The sequence below is a fragment of the Podospora pseudocomata genome, chromosome 4 (assembly GCF_035222375.1).
Source record: "Podospora pseudocomata strain CBS 415.72m chromosome 4, whole genome shotgun sequence".
Lineage (NCBI taxonomy): Eukaryota > Fungi > Ascomycota > Sordariomycetes > Sordariales > Podosporaceae > Podospora > Podospora pseudocomata.
In genome coordinates, this window is record NC_085888.1 from 1,067,772 (window position 1) to 1,088,335 (window position 20,564).

Here is a 20,564-nt window from a genome sequence, read left to right on the forward strand (position 1 = left end):
ATCTTCAACCTGTCGCCCATCTATCTACTCGGCCAGATTGACCACGGCACATGAAAAGCCAGTCCAACCTTGGTGGGAAGCTCCGAGCAGCCAACAGATTGGTGGAGATGGACAGTTGAATTTACCTCCCCAGCATGTCGAACCGCTCCCTGACTGCAACATCATTTGGGCGCTTCTACAAGGGCCCATTGCGGAACTGCTGACTGATGAGAAGGTGTTTCTTACATGATATCACGGCACGTTCCAGGTTGGTGGGGAAAGCAGTAAAGATGAGTGTAATAACAAAAACTTCTATTTCTAAAGCAGATTTCTAAGACAAGGCAGATGCTGACAAGACACGGGTGACAGATCACATTCCAAATACAGACTCCTGGACTCCACGCGACTGTGACTCTAAGCAAAACCAAACCTCCTCCACCGTTTTACGCACTTATCCTGACGGTAGACCAGCTACGGCGAGGACAAAGGATTTGTTAGTATACGGACAATAATAAGCCATGGACGATGCAGAAACGACGGGATAGTGTTGGGTAGGGAGGGTTAGTCAAACCTGAAGCCGGCCAGTCGAGCCCCAAAGTAGATAGAGGGGAAGGTAGCGCACATAAAGTGAAACCAGCTGACAAAGGTGAGGTAGGGCATGTTCCCAAAGCAGCCCCCGTTGATGTACCCACCGTACCCGCCAACCATGATGAGGTTCCACTGGTAGGCGTACACGAGGGAGCCGAGGAGGAGGAGGAGGAGGAAGAGATCTTGCCAGGAGAACCCGCTCGCCTTGTTGTCATCAGATTCCTTCTTGGCAGTAACAGTAGTGGTAGCAGCAGTAACTGTTGTTGGGAAAGGCCTAATAATTTTGGAGGGAGAGACAAAATCAGGGGTGCTCTTGCTGCTCTTGGGGGAACCATTAGTTAAACTGCACTCTTGGGGGTGGCTTTCTTGGGAATGGTGGGAGGGGTCTTCTTTGGGGTCACAAGGGGGTCGGGGTTGAATACCTTGAGGGGCCTGCGTACCGTTTGCTGGAAGAGATATGGAGCGAGGGCGCTGGGGGAGATTTTGTCCCAGTCGACGTCGATGGGGACCTTCCACACGTACTCACCGGGCTGTTCCCACGCCGAGGCGGAGTACTGGCCCGACCTGACGGTGCCGGTGCTGTCCGAGTTGACTGTGCCTGACTTGCCGGTGGGGGTGGCGGGTTCCTCCTTGAAGGGGTTGCGGAGTTTTTTTGTGGAGGGCCAGTCATAGATCGACTCAATGACCTTGATCATCCAGTCCGGGAGGGACTCGCCCTCCTCGAGGTCGTGGTAGATCTCGAGGGCGCGGACGTCGCGCTTGAGGGCCTTTTCCCGGTCGGTGAGGGTGGGGTCGTCGGAGTATTGGAGGTAGTCGGGGTAGCGGAGCGAGAGAGGGTTGGGATGGGAGTAGTAGAGCTGGTCTGCGGGGGTGTTTTCGACGAGCTTGGCCCGGGCGAGCTGCTGCTCTCGGGTTGGTCGCCAGTGGTAGTTGAAGGTATCAGCCGGTTCGGGCTTTTTGGTTTCAGGCAAGTGGCTTTCAGCGGGGATGGCTCCGTCGTCACCTCCGGACCAACTATCCTGAGATTTGTCCTCGAAGGAGGATGTGAGAGGCTCGGTGGAGGTGGATCCGGTAGAGTCACTAATAAAGTTGAATATAAACCTCCTGACGCCCGTTGTGGTACCAGCGTTGTTCCACGTGTTATCAACAGGTTCTGTGTTTTCCCATCTGTTATAAGTGGTCTCCTGTGGCTTACCAGCCTTCGGAGTCTCCTTATCAGATGGGGAGGGGATGATTGTGGGGGAGGTGGCCTTCTCAGAGACAGCGGGAGAGCTGCCCAACTGAGAGACAGTGGGAGAGTTGAGAGTATCCTCGTCCAACTTGTTACCGTTGTCCTTGAACTTGTCCGGAGTGACACTGCGGGTCTGGTCCTGGTCATACTTGGATGATGAAGAAGAGGTGCTGTTCACTTCCGTAGGGTCATGGATGACCGTCACAGGGTCGGAATTGGTATATCCGGCAGAACGGCTGGGTTTGGCAGGGCTTTGATCAGTGTTCTCTCCGTTGGGGTAAAAAATGACCGTCACCGGGTCCGAATTGGTAGACCCGGCAGGGGAAGCGGAATCAACAGACTCGGCAACAGAGTTGGAATCGGGCTCAGCACCAGTCTCAGTCTCGGGCTCGGCATCAGTATCGGCCTCAGTATCGGTCTCGGTCTCGGACTGAGTATCAGGTTCGGAGTTCTGCTGGTGCTCTTCGAGGGCAGAGTATGTGGAGTCGGGATCAAAGTCGCTGATGGACCCGCGATGAGGTCCAAACACAGACCCAAAAGCGTTCTGAATGGCCTCAAACATGGTGAGTGGTGTTTGTGGTTGTGGTGTGATAGGTGTCCGGGGTATGGTCTAAGGAATACTGTCAAAGTATTATCACAGCAGGTGTCCTGTTGTTGAAGTAGTGTTTAATTACTATGTCGGTATTGCCACACCAGGTGTTCTGTTGTCAATGTAGTGGATGTTGGAGTGTCTGTTCCAGCTTTTTTTCCGGACTTGAGTTGGGAAGACAGCGTGCTTTAATACCCAACCAAGAGACATCATAAAGATGTTTCACTCATGCTGCTTGAGAGAAGGGCTTGTTTTTTTTATAATGACTTGTTCTGTTGTATTATGACAATCCATAATGGGCAATGGGTGTGCTTATTTTAGGATGTGTAAAAGTGATACAATGCCTACTGTCTTTCAAGTCTTTGTCCCTCCTGAGACCTCACAATGGAAGAATAGCATCAAGTTACTTTTGGAGTTGAGTTTCAGTCTTACCCATTGCGCCTTGCTTTCCGATGAAGCTAAAATACAGTCCAGGTCATCATTGAGCAAGGGTCAAAGTGGGTGGATGATGTGCTCGGGCGGGTATTTGGTCGTTTGGATTCTCTACCAACGGATTCCGTACGGACAGTGTTGAAGACGACCTTGTTGCAGATTTGAGGCTCGTGAGCATATCTCCCGCACCACTCGCACCTGGTGCAGCCGTACTAAATCTGAGCGCCAACGTGAGAAAACGTGGAATATGACGGTCCAGAACATCGGCCGTTTCATGGACGCCTTCTTGTCTCGTTTCCTATACAACGAGAAAGAAAGACAAAAAGCTGTGGATACTCGGACCTCGCACAAAAAAATACAAATGAGCAAAACTCCCGTTAAAACAAAACCAAAGCAAGCAGACCCCTCCGTCCCCTAACCAATGCCGGTATCAATCTATAAACGAAAAACCACCCACTCCACACAAAACGAGACATGTAATATTCAAGAATAGACGTTACATCACACCGGTTTTTGTGCCAATCAAATATGTAGAGTCGAAACAAAGCAAAGTGAATAGAAATCTGAACTGGTGGCTAATCCCACAGATCATTACTTCTCACCATTTTGGATGTTGGCTCCGGGCTTGTCGGCCCACGTGGCGAGCTCTTGGCTTTCTTCCAACTTCCGTCCTGATACTGCCCAGGTGATGCCGCTGTCATGAACATCTTTGGACTCTGCTCAGGAGAGATACACGGCACAGTGCCTGTCGGCGATTGCTCGTAAGGCGCGCGTTGATAGACGGGGTTGTTTCTCGGAGAAGCGAGAGAAGGCTCAAGCGGTGAGGGGCGGTGTCCTAACGGGCTAACAGACGATGGAAACCCCGAGGCGGCATGGCTGGGTGTGTAAGGTGATGGTACCTCGGAGGCGTTATATGGCTGCGATAAATGGCGTTTGCGGAGGATCTGCCTTCGGGAATGGCGATGAAAGTGCCGTCGCAGAGGGAGGTCGCTGAGGGCGTCGGGGGATGCCAATGGGGAGGTATCGGTCCACGAGGGTCCAAAGGCGCGCCCTACTGGCCAAAGTGTGAGGATAAGAATCGCTAGAAGAACTAGGGTGTCGTCGAGGAGGAAAGATACGACTTGGGAAACGGCAAGCGAACTGCCAAGACCGCCGGAAGACCCAGCGATTCGCAAGGCGGTTCGAAGTACAAGGAGACATCCAGCTGCTTGGACAACCAACATAAATTGTTTGAATCGGCGAGATAAGTATGTTGCAGAGAAGGTATTGTCCAAGATGTAGCGTCGATGATCGATTTTGTACCGGAAATAGCGATAACCACCCAAGAAGGCGACCAGAGTCGTAGTTTGGAAGGCAAGTCCTGTCAGCAGAATGTTGACGGCCTGATCAACCTGCAAACACATACATTAGTATCTAGTTTCGACAAAACAGCGGTTTTTCGATTGGAAAACAGGATCATACCTGTGACGCTGATGTTGCGCTGGCAGCATAAATAATGCCCACGGATTGGAAGACCAAAGAAGAGATATCCATGATCGTAAAGAAAATGTTGATGTAGAGGGCGTTGGAGACGAGCCGAAATTCCTGACCGTAGAGCACAGTGACATGAGGCAGAACAAGGTAGATGGCTGATCCGACAAAGGTAGCTCCCCAGTGCGTTCCGACCATATACACCGCAAAGTACGCTGGACTTGCAGACTCGGTGCTGAGAAATATCCTTGCAACATGGGCGACAACTTCGACGATGAGGCCCGCTGTGAGGAGAGAGTTGTATAATGGTGTCTTGTACCGTATTCCTGTGAAGATGTTGAGCGGAACCAAGGCAGCAAAGGCAGCAAGCATTACTGCATTTCCGGCAGGAGGAACCTGGTAGGAGAGATAGACAGCCTGACCGGGATCCATCATGGTCATCGTCTGGTTTGTTTGCTGGCGAAGACTTAACTCAGACAATGGGATTCAGGAAGAGCCAACGGCAGCAGTCGAAGTCAGGCCGAGAGTGAGCATATGAATGCTAAGGCACAGCATCTACCCAGTCCAGAGACGGGTGAGAGTGCCAGAGGTCAGGGGGGGTTAATATCAGGAGAGCTGTTGATGTGGGGGCAGTTTGTTGGCAGACCCGACCGTTTGGATACTGGCTGCCCACGGCGCTTAACCTGCAGTCCGATGGTGACTCGGTTCTAGCCTTGGTTGTGTTGAACATCGCCAACTAGGGTACCTGAGTAGGCGCCTTATGCTAATAGCTATATCGCACACATTCATATCATTCTGCTCTCCTGCGGAAGGTCTCATAGGAACATGTGTCCGCTATCACCACGCTAGCTGGTATCTGTCTGTCATTGACCCAGACCTCGATGGTTCCCCAACACCATACTCTGAGTTGTGTTGCTTTGTGGGCTGACTGACTTGTGCTTGCATGAGAGCCGTGCCGATTGTGATCGGTCTTTCTTTGACCAGGGCCCCGGTTGAGTGGAAATCGCGTTGCAATGAATGCAACATTCTCGGCTCTTCCGGCCAATCGACTGTGACAGTGGCGCAGAACATCCGGCTCTCTTTGGCGAGATGCCATTCGCGACGTGCATCCAGCCCAGTGCTATCTGCATGTTGGTCCCAACAGCTCGATTTACCCTGGACGCCAATGAGAAATACCGAACGCTCAACGGCCCTGGTGCAGCCTAAAGCTTTAGAACCTCGCAGGAGAGACCCCCATACCTAGGCAGAGACATGTCACATAATGAGAACTCGAAACTCGCAAATGGCTGGCAGGGAGTTACATAGTTGTCGTCTGTTGGTGGTTGATCTGCGCTAGAAGCTGCAGTGTAGAACCAACATCCATATCTAGCGTCATCCCTATCGGGAATAAAGCCAACATTGAACAGGCAGCCCTGGCTGGACGTTGGGCGAAGTTGGGTCACAAGGTGAAGATGGTTTTGATAACAAAGAAAGGCTGTTGTTGAAACAAGCGCACGTACCCCCACAGTGCCAAGATACACTACACCTATTCGTCGACTCGCACTGTGCCAGCTATTGGTCATTGTAAGCGCCGGCTCTCAGTGTTACACCTATGACGTTGATTTGAAGAATTCCACGAGAAACAGCATCCTTCGCCTCCTGGGACATCACCAACAGCAACAGATACCCTTCTTCAGACAACACGTCTTCCCCTTTGTTCAGAGAAGTGCCAGACGCCGTGCATCTACTCCACCAGGTCGCACGTGGGATTGGACGTCAATTACACTCACATTACGACACCCACAATTTGAGGCATCAGGGTTCCACGGCCACCACCATCACCACCGTGCCGCACAGTCTTATAAGCTTTGGGCTTGGCTTGGGCTTATGCCAATGTCTTCCCTCGTCTGCAGGTCCCCATCGGTCATCTCGACATCTTTGCTCACCCTCCCCTTGCTCAGACTAGCCGCGCCTGCCCGGTCAGTCCAGCCGTGCGCCCAAAGACAACCACAACCACAACAAGCACGGCAAGCCTCTGGCCCTGTCGCCGTTAGGCGCTTCTCCGCATCTCTTACCCTTAGCCGCAAGGTTGCGCCAACGGAGGCTGCCCATATCAATGAGGTTCGGAAGACGATAGCCGATGAGTTCGCCCTCATCAAAGATGCTTACCGTATGTGGGGTTCCTTGGTGCTTTCCAAGACCAGATCGGAGACACTGACACTTATCCAACAGAGTCACCCAAACACCCGGTAGTCCTAGCACATGGGCTGCTAGGGTTTGCCGAATTAAAACTCGCAGGGTCCTACTTGCCAAGCATTCATTACTGGAGAGGGATACAGGAGGCCCTAACGGCCCAAGGGGCTGAGGTCATCACTGCCTCCGTCCCTCCCAGCGGCTCTATCGAGAAGCGCGCCGCCAAGCTGGCTCAGGATATCGAGGCTCAGGCACAGGGCAAGAGTGTGAATGTGGTGGCGCACAGCATGGGAGGACTTGATGCCCGTTACATGATCTCGCAGCTCCGGCCAAAAGGGGTCGACGTTAAGTCTCTTGTCACAATCGGCACACCTCATCACGGGAGTGCCTTTGCTGATTACTTGATTGACGAACTTGGGCCCGACTACCTGCCTCAGGTTTACAAAGCCTGGGAGCGGGTTACCGGTTGGGAGCCAAGTGCTTTTTCCCAGCTGACGCAGAAGTATATGGCGGAGCACTTCAACCCAGCGACCCCTGATGACCCAAACGTCCAGTACTTTTCGTACGGTGCCATGGTGAACGGAAAGCCTCCATTGCTGAGCATGTTCAGGATATCTCACAAGCTGATTGAGGAACGGGAAGGTCCAAACGATGGACTTGTCAGCGTAGAAAGCAGTCAGTGGGGTACCTACAAAGGAACGCTCACAGGCGTTAACCACCTGGACCTGATCAACTGGACCAACAGGATTCGGTCTAATCTTCAGAAGCTGATGGGTCACCCACCTTCGTAAGTCATATTGTTGTGTTTCAAGCATCGAATAATGATTTCAAAGCATGACAGAATCTGACTGAATTGTATAGGTTCAACGCGGTGGCTTTCTATCTTGGCATTGGAGATATGCTGGCAAAGGAAGGGTTGTAAGTGCCAGAGGGCATGATGCAATGACGCTTGAATCACTAGCCTCTAGGTATAACGAGTTGGACACGTAATTTCGGTACAGGCTTTGGGGCATACAATCACGAGCGAATGAAGAATTTATATCATGGGCAGCCTGTAGGTAAGCACCTTATGGTATCCCTTGTTTACGATATCATACTAATGATGAATGCATAGAAGCGACATCACCACGAATCTAATATTGTTCCACCATCTCAACTTTATTCACAGTAAATAAGCGTGGCAAAACCGGATGTTTGGGGCGTTTTCCTGAACCAAGACCATTTGCCGAGGCAGTTCATGGACATCAAGGGAATCACTTTGTAGGTGCCGGTTCGGAGGGTGAGCTGGTTACAAGCTTCACATGCCTTACGACAACAGCGTTGGTTCCAAGTTTACCACGGCAACTGCTGTCAAGAAATCAGCGTGTGTAGCATGGCAAGTAATTATCCGGCCCCGTCTGCCCGAACGCTAGCACGTGTTGGCCGTCTTTTCTGTGGAAAGTTTGTACCATTGTAGCACGTGAAAAATATGCAGAGGAGTCCAGCTGACTTGGAAGACTGCTGAAACGTGCAAGTGTGCGTTGGCAGATGCTGTCTTCCATATCGACGAGGTCGATGATAGTGGTCGAAGATTATAGCGGTGGGTAGGTATGCCCTGATGTCTCTCAATCATGAAACGAGACGGGCATGTAGTAGGTCTTTTGACACTATCGGGGTCCCATTTGAGGACATCCTGATGTAGTCACCATGTGAGATACAGTTGTTGGTGATCCCCAGGAAAGACATCCAGTGTTTTTTTTTTTGCCGATAGTACCACCACAAAACGCAGAAGAGCCTCGGGGTACAGTTTGGTCATGCGCCTGTGTAACAGCAGCTTACATTGGTTCTGTGTATCGTACATTTCTGGGGAAATAGCACGGAAAAAAGGGTCGATGAGGTGCAGTACCTAGCTGGCTTGCCCAGGAAACGCCAAGCTGGTGATCATCGTAGTCTAATTCTGATACGGACTAGCGGATCTGCCCCCACAAGTCTTGGTTTGAAGCCTCGACCCTGCCGGCCGGAGCAGGCTTGCCGGTTGGAGCATCTCTGCTAGCTATCAGGCCTTCCTTTTTCGGATCTTTACTTCCAGAAGTACCCCCCTTCGCAGAGACACAAGACCATCTCAAATACAACCCGGCACAACAGGATGCATCATGTCGTGAATTGCACCACCTCCTCTCTTGCCCGTTTTGCCTCACTTTCTCGCCAATCCCGCACCATTCCACGAAGAGACTTCCTTACATCAACATAAGTTTCGACCGGTATCACCAAGACGGAAACTAGACCTCCCAGACCATGAACTCTTTGCAGTAGTACCGTTGCGGCCCTGGGCCCTCCTAAAGATGGGCGCTATCCCAGCCGATATTTTCACATGCCCCATGACACCATGGCCCTCTTTGGGACACCGACTGTTACATCTCCTACACCTTCTCGACGCGCGCGTGCTCCCTCTTTTTGGTGGTCCTGGATCCTTCGCATGCAACCAACACAAGCTCCGGGTATCACATTGTCCACTTTGTTGCACTCACACCGCGGCTCAGATATGATGGAGACAAGAAGGAGACGAACCATGCGTCTGAGTCTTGGGTGGAATACGGCTCGGCACTAGTCTCCGGACAGGCAGTCGTTATACAACGGCAGACCCACGTTTTACCCTCCGCTTCAGCATCTTGACCCCTTAAAAACGACCGGTCACCACCAAGCAGCCATCTGGTAGCGTCTGGCATGCGCCGTTTCGTGCAGCTAGTATATCTCCCCTGCATTCCCGTTCCTGTGCCTCTGCCTGCCTCCTAGGCACTAGCTCTGTATCCGCAAACTCTCCTGTCGCTTGCCCGACTCACCCGCTCGCCTCGGGGCATATTTCCGCTGCGTCTATCTACCGGTCTTTTGTAAAACCGCTTGTCCGTCGTCATCGTTCTGGTGTAAAGAGTTAAGTCCTCCTTCTCTCTTCCTCTGTCTACTTCGAGTGCCGGACCTTGTGTCCTGAATACCTGACTCGGACCTGCTTGCTTTGCAAAAGCCTCCGGCCTGTTCCTACCCAACCCAGGCATCCACCCACCCACCCGAGCCATGAGGTTCATCAAGACAATAGCCATGCTGGCTGCTATGGGCTCCGATATTGGAATCGGTGCTGCGTCGGTGTTTAGGCCTACCAAACCACCAGCCGTTCCACTGGCCGTCAGGTCGCCATATCTGAATGCCTGGCTACAGGGCGAATCAGGATGTGTGCTACCTGGCGAGTGGCCACGCTTCTGGACGTGAGGCTCCCATGACTCTACCTTGAAACCTCATAGTGCTAAGACAAATCCCAGGGGAGATATCCAAGGATGGCAAGGATATGTGGCAGTCGACGGCGTTGCCTATAACTGGATGGGGGGCGCCCCTGGCCCAGGCCCAGTCAACCAGCTATCACTGGAGTACACCTCAACAAAAAGCATCTTCACCTTTGATGTGGCCCAAAAAATCACCCTGACTGTCACTTTTCTCTCGCCGGTATACCCTGACGACATACAGCGGCAGTCTCTGCAGTTCTCATACGTAACTGTCACGGCAAAATCCTCTGATGGGGCCTCGCACAAGGTCCAGGTTTACATGGATGTGTCTGGCGGTGAGTAAAACGCTGGATAGCTGTTCCCTTTACCTTGACTGATCGTTCTTATAGAATGGGCCAGTGGTGACAATTCCGAGAAGGTGCAGTGGGAATTTGGCACCGAGAGTAATCTTTACTATCTCAAGTTCTGGCGCGAGAACCAGCACGAGTTCAAAGAAGCGAACGAAATTGCAAGCTGGGGAAATTGGTATCTCAGTACCGGATTCCATGAAGGTGTAAGCTTTGGCCTGAGAGATACTAAATCCTACAACGCAGACTAATCATTCGTTGGACAGTTGACGTGGCAAATTGGTCAAGATACCACCGTGCGGAACCAGTTTGCTGGCAACCTGACTCTCAGCAACTCCCAGGAGTCTGAATTTCGCCCGGTCAGCGAGAACTGGTATGCCTTCACATATATATGCCTTTCTGTCCCGATACGCTGCTGCGGATAGTTGAGCTTACAATGTTTCAGGCCTGTGTTTGCGTTCTCTCATGATTTGGGCGACATCAAGGACGACGAGGTTGAAAGGATCTTCACCCTCGGTCTTATCCAGGATAATGTCATCCACTTTGCCAGACAAAACAACACCCTGGAGCCTGTCCGGGGACTGTGGATGTCCTTTTACAACAACAGTGACATGGAGGCTGTGGTCTCTTTCTACAACGACTACAGGCATGCCGTAGAGACAATGTCACTCCTAGACCAACGGATTGAGAAGGATTCGGTGGAGGCAGCTGGGCAGAACTACTCCCTTATCACTACACTTGCTCTTCGCCAGACTTTCGGTGCTTTCCAGTACGCCGGAACGCCGGAGAAGCCATATATTTTCCTCAAAGAAATCAGCTCCAACAGTGACATTCAGACAGTCGATGTTATATTCCCGGCGTTCCCAATATTCGTTTACCTCAATGCCACCTTGAGCAGATATCTCCTGGACCCTTTGTTCGAACACCAAGAAAGTGGTTCATACCCCAACAAATATGCCGAGCATGACTTGGGTACCTTCCCTGTGGCCAAAGGCTACCCCAACGGAGACGACGAGGCCATGCCATTGGAGGAATGTGGTAACATGATCATCATGTCACTAGCATATGCTCAACGCACCGGCGATACGGGTTACCTAACAGCCCACTACCCAATTCTGGCACAGTGGGCTCAGTATTTGATCGAGGACTCGGTTGTTCCTGCCAACCAGTTGAGCACTGATGATTTTGCTGGAACATTAGCGTACGTATACCTTGCCTCAAAGTCCGGTCTGATACTGACAGTCCCCGTAGAAACCAGACCAACCTGGCCATCAAGGGCATCATCGGCCTCAAGGCCATGTCCCAGATTGCCCAGCTCACCAACAACACGGACGACTTCAAAGACAAGGCCGAGGACTATCTTATGACTTGGAAAGCGTATGCCATCAACTATGACGCCAGTCCACCTCACACTACGCTAAGTTACGGAGACAAAGACAGCCATGGTTCGTGGTTCACGCACCCCTTGTTCACCCACTTCCCTTCGCTAACTCTTTCTCTTCTCTTCTCCCAAGGAATCCTCTACAACATCTACGCAGACAGGCTGCTGGGCCTCCAGTTCGTCGACCAGTCTGTCTTTGACATGCAGAGCGACTTTTACCTGACCGTGGCGAACGAGTACGCTGTCCCGCTTGATACAAGACACACCTGGGCAAAGTCAGACTGGGAAATGTTTGCAGCGGCGGTGGCTAAGAATGAGACCAAGGAGATGTTTATCGACAAGCTGGCAAAGTGGGTGGGGAAGACTACGACCAACAGGGCGATGACGGACTTGTTTGATTCGATTACGGGTGATTACCCGTCGGGAGGGCCGACGTTTGTGGCGAGACCGGTGATGGGGGGGATGTTTGCTTTGTTGGCTTTGCCAAAGGAGTAGAATGAGACGGTGTGGGGTAGGGAAGGGAAGAGAAGGGGTGTGTGTTTTGCTCTGGAAAGAAACAAGGAGTGATGGCGAGGGGATTAGCTTGGCTAGTGTTGATTGAGTGGGCCCCTAAACCATATAAGAGGTTGGGTGTTGGTGTTTCTTGTAGTGATGCGGTGATGTTTTATGTTACGAGCGATAGTGATGGGACAAGAGTTTATGAAATAGAGAGTGTAGTCTATTCAGAATTCATCAAAGCACGCTTACTTATGACATCTCTTTCATTCCAGCATAGAGGTAGATAGAGCAGGGCTTCGTTATGATATCTCATTTATCACAACTTACTACCATTCAATATTTAGATCAGCATCGTCTGTCACTATCACTGTACTTGTATTACCTACTTAACTTCAAGAAAATAGTGCTACCATTGAACTGTGAGGGACCATTCAACTGTTAGGGCCACTGCCCATTAAACTGTGCCTACCTACCTATTAAACTAAAACCAACGATTTTGACATCATGGCTGAGGTTTCAATTCTTCCAGTGCGAACTTCTAGAAAATGCAAGAAAAAGACCACTGACATTAGAAGACCATTCACCCACCCTGCGGCTAATTCCTGACCGATTTGTCAGGACAGTTAGGCCACACCGCGCAAGAGAAGTTAGGTCCTGCTCCAGAGCCAGACACTTGCGAATCTCCTTCATCTCAGCACATGACGAGCAGCGGTTACTTGCCGTATTCCCTTCGTACCAATAAAGAAGCATCATGGCTAACACAATAATATATTTAGTATGAGTAGCACTTCATTACGGATGTCCTTCATCCCAACATACATCGAGCAGCACTTAATCACGGTATCTCCTTTGTCCCGGCACATTAAAGCAGTGCTTACTCACAATAACTCCGTTCTCACCGCCGTTGACGTTGTCAAAGTATCTCTTGATGGCCGGGTTATCGACCTGGTGCTCACGAAGAAGCCGGTCCTCGTCCGTGTGTGCCATCATGAAGTGGTACACATACACAGTCTTCGTCTGTCCGTACCGGAGGCATCTGCCCTTGGCCTGGCGAACCGTGATGGCCTGGTGGTGCTTATTGGGGTGGAAGTAGGGGTTGGCAAAGATGATGTGGTTGGCGACAGTGAGGTTGCTGCCGGCGCTGGTATCGTTGTCAATGTTGAGGAGCATCACATTGCCCCCGGTTCCTGACTTGAACTTCTCCAACACAGCAGACGTATCCCTCGAGCTGGTGACTAAAGCCAGGTTAGTGGCCTTGGGATCTATCTCCTTGATCCTGGACCACAGCTTCTCGAGGTAGGACTGGTACTGGCCGAATACCAAGACACGCTCATCTTTGGCGATGATGCTTTTGATCAGCTCCATCATGTGGTCCACCTTGGACATCTTGACGTTGTCGTTGAGTTCGGTGCAGGGGATGACTGGGCGTTCCTTGATGAAGGACGAGCATTTCCTGGCAGGGCAGAGCCTTGCCGTCTGTGGATGGCGACAGGCAGAACACAAGATGTGTCCACAGGCAACCACGATGTAAGACTGGCTGGCGGAGGTCAGGGGTCTCCCGCAGCTCTCACCATCGCAGGTCCTTGATTGCAGCAGCTGATCCCTGTCCGGAGAAGTCGAGAACTGAATAAACTTGGGCATGAATGCGAGTTCCTTCGTGGCGTTCTTGAAGTCGCCCATGGTCTTCATCAGCTCGGCCACCGTCGATTTGAACTCTGAAAGCATCGCGGACTTATTTTCTGGATTCTTGAAGGTACCGTCTTTAAGGGACTGGGGTCTGCCGTCGCGATAAGCACCTCCACGACCTATGTTCTTGCTATGTTCCCAGAGTGCTTGACGGAGCTTGGGTACGGCGCCGTGAGATTTCAGGTTCAACTCCACTGCCTTGGAGACTAGCTGGCTCCTGGTCGTACTGGCGCTAACGTGGAGACCTTCGACATCAAAAGGTAGGCATTTTTCGTCATCATACTCAGGTCTGTCTGGCATGAGGTCTCTGTGCGCATGGCAAAATTCAACCAGTTCCTTGACAGTCCAGTTGCCGAGGGTCGTTTTATCCTGGTCCAGACCATTGCGAATATCAGGCAATGGCATATTAGGCCTGGGGTGAAACAGAGGCTCCGGATCAAAGCCGCCCGGGATAAGGGGGGCCTTTGCCAGGGGAGTGTTGATGTGCAGTGTGCGGCGTAGAGCACAGAGGTCTTCAGCAAGCCGTACCGCGGTCTCGTTGCTGACTGTCTTGGGAATCTCGATCTCCGCTTTGTCGAAGAAGTGCAGCCAGGTAAAATGAGCCTTGGAATGATCGTACCCGTCCACCCAGGGGCCCTCGAATTCTTTCATGGGTTGGGCAATGATAGCGGCAGGATCGACGGTAGGATCAGTCGGAAGACAGCCGTTGACCATGGCATGAGCCACACAGTTGAACACTTCTTCTCCCCCCCCGTAGTGCCTGAAGTCTCCTTCCCTTGCCACATTCACCTCTTCACAGAGGTATTGGAATGAGCACATTGCTGCTTCTTTTTGCAGGTTCTCTTGTTCTTTTTTGACTTCATTGCGGTAGAGGTAAGTAAGCCATTTATTGAGCCACACAGCCTTATCCCAAAGAAACTTGACGGACGTTGCCAGTCGGCAATGGGATCTCGTGAGGGAGTTCTCGAATTCTGGAAGTGTCAAGGCACGAGACACAGCCACCACATCATTGGCCAACAGACCCAACATCATGGTCGTAGACTTGGTTGAATCCCCCATATCTTCTTTCGAGTAGTCTGGCTGCTGGCGTACGTGACTGGATATAGCTGCAAAGTCCATGTCGGCATCGAGGGCTTCCTGGTGCGCCATGTAGTAGCGCGCTGCCGTCACTCCTTTCATGCGGACAGGAAGAACCACCTCCACCGAAGAGAGAACCGTGCCACCATCATCGGTAACGCGGTTGGCGCGGAAGAATTGCCGCACGAAGGCCTGGGCCTGGGAGTGTCTCTCGTGGGCGAGAGAAGCACTCTTGAGCGCGGAGGAGTAGGCGTGATACTCCTCGCTCTTGGAAGCAGGTTCCAAGACCGGACCACCAGTGACGGCCGGGAGACCGGGCATGATGCGCGGTTCGGGCCGCGCCAGGTGAACGCCAAAAACCTTGGCCGTCTTGCAGACCTCGGAGAGGCCGAACACCTTGGGCGTACCCGAGAGGAGCCACTTCGCGTTCGCGACAAGGTTTTCAACAAAGAACGGGATGTTCTTGTTGTCCGCCTTGTGGTCGTATGAGCACTCGTCCCATACGACACGCGCGAAGCTGCAGTTGTGCAGCCACGAAACGCACCAGGGCGCGCGAGCGCCCGGCACTTGCTCCCCCCCCCCTTCTTCCTTCTTCGCCGGCGAAGCTGGGACTTTATCCCTTGGGGTTCTCTGGTCCTTCCGGCGGCTATCGGGAACGATCTTGGCCAGGAAAGCCTCACGTTCCGACGCCTGCAGACCAAAGAAACGGCGCTCGGCTGCGGCGTTGTCCTTGCCGCCTGCAGCCGCGAGCTTACTGGCCGTCAGGATGCGCAGGTTGCGCAGAGCCTGACGGTACCAGCGCTCACGCGCGCGTCCCGAGAGATCCTTGAATGGGGGATCGAGATCACCCCATCCAAACCCCCACAGTTTCTCGAAGAACTTGTCACCGAGGATCTTGGAGCTCATAATGATGAGCTCCGCCTTCCTCAGGACGTCCAACTTCCGGCCGAGGTAGAACTGGGCCACTGTTTTGATGACAATGACCTGGCTTCCGACCTTCAGACCGAGGAAGTTTTTCGCTTCGAGAGACCACTGCTCCGTGAGGTGCTCAGGCACCACCACAAGAGTCGCCGAGAGATGGATGAAAAACTCATTCTTCTCATCTTCGGCGAGGGGAAGTCCCACTTCTTTGAGCTCTTCGTACTTGGACTTGAGCTCCTCATGCCAGCACTCATCAACCTGGCGACGCTCCTCGATAGAGGCCTCACGGTCAAACCAGCGTCGGGAATCGATCAGCGCAAGTGTCACCACCGTCTTTCCGTATCCAATCTCGTGAGCCGCCACGCCACCTCGAGAGCTGTAGGGAAATCTAGTCGGCCAGGTCGCTTTTCCAACAACACGGACGGAGAGAGGGGTCACCACCTCCTCCTCAATCTCGGTTTCTAGGAATGGCTCGGGCTTTTCCTCGCGGAGAAGCATCCACAAAACAGCATTTCGTTGACTGTCGCGAAGCTTGTGACGACCGGCTTGGAATCGAGGTGGGTTGATCATCCTGTACTTGTCGGCTTCGTCGTACTGGATCCCGTGTCTGTTGCTGTCATTGCAGGGCTTGATGAGAGGATGGAAGCCCGGGAAGCTCATGTTTCGGGGCTTGGCATGATCGATATAAACCTTGAAGTAGGTCTCTGCAGACTGGATTTCCCTGCTGCCACTTGGTACCGTCCTGTGTGCTTGTAAGAGGTATGCATAGGCTCTTGAGGCCAGAACTTGGGGCTGCAGTGTGGCTATGAGACACAATTCGGGATCTTGAAGCTGGGCAGCGATGGCAATGGCTCGTGGCATATTGAGGAGAGTCTCCTCAAAGTCTTTGGCTTCATCAGGGTCTTCAACAGCTAGACGCTTGCCTTTCGTCTTGCTGATGTGGATATCAGGTGGTGGCCTGGACCATTGCTCAGACCGGTCGATACGAATCCAGTCAGTAAAATGTTTGACTTCTTCACGAGGTCCGCCGAGATTCTGGGCTCTGAAGGCATTTGCAGCGAATGCAAAGTCATGCAAGAAGTCTTCGGTGATGTTGGAGGGAACCATGATGAACTGTCCCGGAGTTCCATGAGCCTCGAGCATATGCCTTCGAGCGGCCGACAAGGGAAATTGGTCAACATTGGCAGTTATTTCAGCAAGGACAAAACGTGAGAAGTGTGGAGGGCTAGTAGCGTTATCCCCCAAAGACGACATAGTTGCAACATCTCTCGTTTGTCCCCAGTGAATTTCAGTAGCTTCGAGACGTTCCCAGATACTGAGGGAGTAGTCTTGCTGAATCTCGGTCCAATATCCTGGACTGAAGAGTGTTGTCTCGCCAATGTGCCCAACGGGAAACGTGGTGAGCTTCAAATCCGGAAGAGCCTGGATGTAGGTATCCCTGATCTCGTGGTAATCAAGCTTGCGCATCTCACTTGACCAGACCAGAGAATCCTCTCTAGCAGGACCGGTCCGAGAGCATTGGCGGAGGATGAAAGTCGGCTCCGTCTGATGGAACTCGGGTAGGCTGACGTATAGCTCATTACCGGCTGTCCCGCACTCGGGTGCATGCGCATACGTGCCGGAGACTTTGTCTCTTACTGTGGCGAACTAGGCCTCGGCAAGATGTGGTAGACCTTCTGGCTTCTGCGGAATGGAGATACGGACCGCAGTGATGGAATCTCTCTCGAGGAGGGCGGTGATGTTGATTCTGTCTGGGATCCAAAACGACCACTTGATGTTGTGGACTCCATTGACGCTCATGTGGAAGTCGCCGCGAGCAATGGGCGGACTCGGTTCAAACGTCCTAGGGAGGGTGGGCGGATTGTCGAGGTTGGAACCTGGGTTGTGATGAATGAACCAGGTAGACTTTCCATCTGGGTGGATAACCAGACGGGCGATGGTCCTTCTGGACTTGTATGTGGCGGTGACGACTTCGCTGACCTTGATCTCTCCAAAGAAATAGCGAGTTTTGCTGGCCAGGATCTCGCAAGCCGGGGGCTGTTTCATCCCCTGAAGCTCAGGCAGGTTACCGGGAAAGATTCCAAGCACGAAGACTTGGGGAAGGTGGTTCTTGAGGGACGCCTTACCCCCATCAGAGGATACTTTAGCCGCTTCTTCATCTGAAGCTCCGGGGGAATGGGTCCTCCAAGGTTCGAGCTGGTGAGGGGGATTCCCACTGCACTCCTCACAAACGGTTGTTTGGCATGTCCGACAGATAAAATAGCTAGGAATCCCATCTTGATCCGAAATAACGGGTGGTGGGCAATGACACACGCGGATCATGTCACGAACAAGTCGATGCACAGTATCTGGCTCATACACGACTGATGTAGTCGAGGGCTGCTGGGTGCCGGGCTGAAGAAGCAACTTCTGCGATCTCGTGTAGTGCTTGAACCGTGAGGCGAGGGGACCGCTGACGGTGTCGAAGAGTGTGGGAAAATGCCGGTGAATTGCAAGGAGAGCTGCATGGGTGGCTGCGCCGACTACGGTGACTGTCATGGCATTGCCGGCCAGATCACGAAGCTGCTCTTGAGTTTCAGACGAAATCGCCATCTCGTTGACGGGCATGCCTTGAAGCGCCATGACCTCTGTGCCAGTGATCGGACGCATCAAATCTGTGACAATGGGGGCGCCGCTGGGGGTGATGCAGCCAATGATGCCCAGAGATTGCTTGAGATTGCTGACAGAACCAGTACGGTTGAAGGGGGTGCATCTGTCGACGTTTTGGCTGACATCAATGACGCAGGTCTTGTGACCGAGATGGATTCCCGCCTTGTTACCGGTGGCTTCGATGATGTCCATTGTGTCGATGGATCGGCATGTTTGTTGTAACCACCAGCGACGCCATGATTGCGGCGGAAGCTTGGGACCGATCACCTTGAGGTTTCGCATCATCTTTTGGCTGAAGGGGTTGTCGTCCATTTCAAGTTCGTGAAGGCTACGCTCAGCTGCATGGCGAAGACTGCTCGTGCCCCAATCCGAGTCTTTGGTCGTACGAGGCTTCTCCATATCAGCGCGGGCCGTGATCGTACCGATGTCGTCTGGCAGCTGGAGAAATGAGGCGACAGATGCCGAGGGGGCACGTTCAAGGCTCTTCATGGTTTCTCTCCAATGAGCTATGATCGACTCGGCCTCTTCCAACGTGGGACAGCCAGAAGAAGAGGCAGCGTCAGTGTCAATTGCCATGAGATACCCACGCTGGCGTGTTTGCGGCAGATAGTACCGCTTGCTATCGACCTGAAGGTATTCGGCCTTGTAACCGATAAGTGGGAAAATCCGTTTGGTGTACATGCACCAAGGAGCGCCGTCGACATTTTCAAGGATGACGATCTTGGGGCGTCTCTCTTTGATGAAAATGAGCGCCGAAAAGAACGTGCGCATCGATTCACCAAGCTTCGCGTCCTCCATGCCATCAAGGCATTCGTCGAGAACTTGGTCAAAATCTTTGTTTCGTCGCACTGGGTGCGTTTTCCTAATGTCTTTGTCCTTCTTCTTCTTGTTGTCATCATCAAGAAGCCATTTATCGAGATTCTGGAAAACGCCAAGCTTCTCTTCGGTCTCCTTTTTATTTGCTTTGGTCATGTTGATATTCAGAGTAGAATAATCGACACATGAGCAACCGCAGAAGAAAATGTCGATCTTCTCCTGGGGAATCTCAACCTTGGAACCGCCTGCGGTGAGACTGTGGCGCCGGGTTAGCCGAGTGGCATCACAGCATCAGGTTATAAACTTACACTTTTCTATCCAGCTTGCTGGCAGCCAAAGCCAAATCTGCAACGTCGCGGTAGATAATTGTCGGGGCTGGTAGATTCCTTCGAATGAAGCCTTGTTTGAAGGCCTCGATCTCACAACTGAACTGATGAACTAGCTGGAACGGTGTCGGATGCCCAAGAATCTCAACAGCCTTCACCAACGCCTCTAGAGCAATGATGGGGGCATCAGTGCCGGAGCAGACAGTCGCCACCCGCAAGATGACTGTTTTCTGGGAAGGCGGCGGAACCCGAGAGGTCATGTCGAAGAACATGTCTCCCACTTGGGTCAACGGGGCAACGCCGGTGAGAATGGCGGACTCTTTTGTGCTCGAAGCTTGAGCATCAGCAATTTCCTTGTCATCGTTCGAGGAGGCTGGCTTCTTCTTGGTCTTTATGGACGACTTGGTCGCCTCCAAGTTGTCGGCTTTGCGCTTGGGAGGCATGTTGTCTCTACCGAAGTGAATTAGCTGTTATTCATATATCCGGATAAGTATGCTAAAATGCATCGGATGTCATACTCAGGATCAGGAACCTTGTTGTTGAATGTCTGAAAAAACACAAGTCGAAGTTGGAAAACTTGGAGGAGGAAAAAGGTGCAAGTAAACGAAAGCAGCGCGGAGGGGTGGTTGTGAAAATTCGCAAGGCTCCGAGGCTGACCCGCTTCGGCCCGGGCGAGGAGGGCTGGCAATTAGGGCGCGGAGACCGGGATCGTGGAGACGGGGCAGCCGTGGAGACGGGGGCAACGAGCCGGCGAGAACCGCAAGGGCGTAGTAGAAGACTTAGAGACGACTTGGACGTGGGCAGCATGCTTTGAGAGAATGATATGAACATGCCCAAATGGTCAAGTTGGAGTGAGAAATTCAGGGGTAGGTAAACAATGTTGATGTTGATGATGTCCCAGCCAGGCTACGGGGCTCGGGGGCAAGTAAACAACGGGGAAGCGCTGTGAAGTTAACGCACCATTCATGCTTCAGCACCTAACGTATAAAGAAAGAAGTTGATCTCCATAACAGAACAGCAACATCCTTGATATGTCCTGAGAAAGGGACAGCGCTAGCACATAGCTTGTATATGTTGCATCGAGGCCAACGACATCTTGGCTATCACTCCGACAAGCGTTTCCATGTTCATGCTGAATTGGCGTTGAAGCA

The 20,564-nt window shown here is 52.3% G+C and overlaps 5 protein-coding genes across 5 annotated transcripts; 2 read left to right on the plus strand and 3 right to left on the minus strand.

The window, feature by feature from the left end:
• Positions 1–3,067: 3,067 nt before the first annotated feature.
• On the minus strand, positions 3,068–4,730 carry QC762_402930 (uncharacterized protein; the record flags this gene model as incomplete). Its single annotated transcript, XM_062889737.1, has 2 exons — positions 3,068–4,210; positions 4,281–4,730. 2 exons carry the CDS (start codon positions 4,728–4,730, stop codon positions 3,395–3,397), a joined length of 1,266 nt encoding a protein of 421 aa, XP_062743304.1. The 3' UTR covers positions 3,068–3,394.
• A 396-nt stretch (positions 4,731–5,126) lies between these two features.
• On the minus strand, positions 5,127–5,681 carry QC762_0064490 (uncharacterized protein; the record flags this gene model as incomplete). The annotated part of the gene is made up of 2 exons (XM_062883658.1): positions 5,529–5,681; positions 5,127–5,409 (listed from the first exon to the last, which is right to left on the minus strand). Exons 1-2 carry the CDS (start codon positions 5,540–5,542, stop codon positions 5,127–5,129), a joined length of 297 nt encoding a protein of 98 aa, XP_062743305.1. The 5' UTR covers positions 5,543–5,681.
• On the plus strand, positions 5,584–8,116 carry TGL2 (lipase 2). Its single transcript, XM_062889738.1, has 4 exons — positions 5,584–6,438; positions 6,501–7,248; positions 7,323–7,901; positions 7,958–8,116. The coding sequence occupies exons 1-3, from the start codon at positions 6,156–6,158 to the stop codon at positions 7,381–7,383; spliced, it is 1,092 nt and encodes a 363-aa protein (XP_062743306.1). The 5' UTR covers positions 5,584–6,155; the 3' UTR covers positions 7,384–7,901; positions 7,958–8,116.
• Positions 8,117–8,410: 294 nt separating this feature from the next.
• QC762_402950 (uncharacterized protein) lies at positions 8,411–12,245 on the plus strand. Its single transcript, XM_062889739.1, is given in 8 exon segments — positions 8,411–8,649; positions 8,661–9,697; positions 9,752–10,047; positions 10,102–10,265; positions 10,326–10,432; positions 10,505–11,260; positions 11,311–11,504; positions 11,574–12,245. 7 exon segments carry the CDS (start codon positions 9,510–9,512, stop codon positions 11,933–11,935), a joined length of 2,067 nt encoding a protein of 688 aa, XP_062743307.1. The 5' UTR covers positions 8,411–8,649; positions 8,661–9,509; the 3' UTR covers positions 11,936–12,245.
• Positions 12,246–12,769: 524 nt separating this feature from the next.
• Positions 12,770–20,358, minus strand: QC762_402960 (uncharacterized protein; the record flags this gene model as incomplete). Its single annotated transcript, XM_062889740.1, has 4 exons — positions 19,932–20,358; positions 19,396–19,863; positions 17,327–19,343; positions 12,770–17,269 (listed from the first exon to the last, which is right to left on the minus strand). The coding sequence occupies exons 2-4, from the start codon at positions 19,854–19,856 to the stop codon at positions 12,770–12,772; spliced, it is 6,978 nt and encodes a 2,325-aa protein (XP_062743308.1). The 5' UTR covers positions 19,857–19,863; positions 19,932–20,358.
• Between the last annotated feature and the right edge of the window lie 206 nt (positions 20,359–20,564).

Bases quoted from the DNA above. Each gene is read 5' to 3' on its own strand.
- QC762_402950 (XM_062889739.1), top strand. From the start codon at position 9,510: ATGAGGTTCATCAAGACAATAGCCATGCTGGCTGCTATGGGCTCCGAT. The intron at 9,698-9,751 runs GTGAGGCTCCCA...GACAAATCCCAG, and splicing joins GAGTGGCCACGCTTCTGGAC to GGGAGATATCCAAGGATGGC. The intron at 11,505-11,573 runs GTTCGTGGTTCA...TCTTCTCCCAAG, and splicing joins CGGAGACAAAGACAGCCATG to GAATCCTCTACAACATCTAC.
- TGL2 (XM_062889738.1), top strand. From the start codon at position 6,156: ATGCCAATGTCTTCCCTCGTCTGCAGGTCCCCATCGGTCATCTCGACA. The intron at 6,439-6,500 runs GTATGTGGGGTT...CTTATCCAACAG, and splicing joins CCTCATCAAAGATGCTTACC to AGTCACCCAAACACCCGGTA. The intron at 7,249-7,322 runs GTAAGTCATATT...TGAATTGTATAG, and splicing joins CTGATGGGTCACCCACCTTC to GTTCAACGCGGTGGCTTTCT.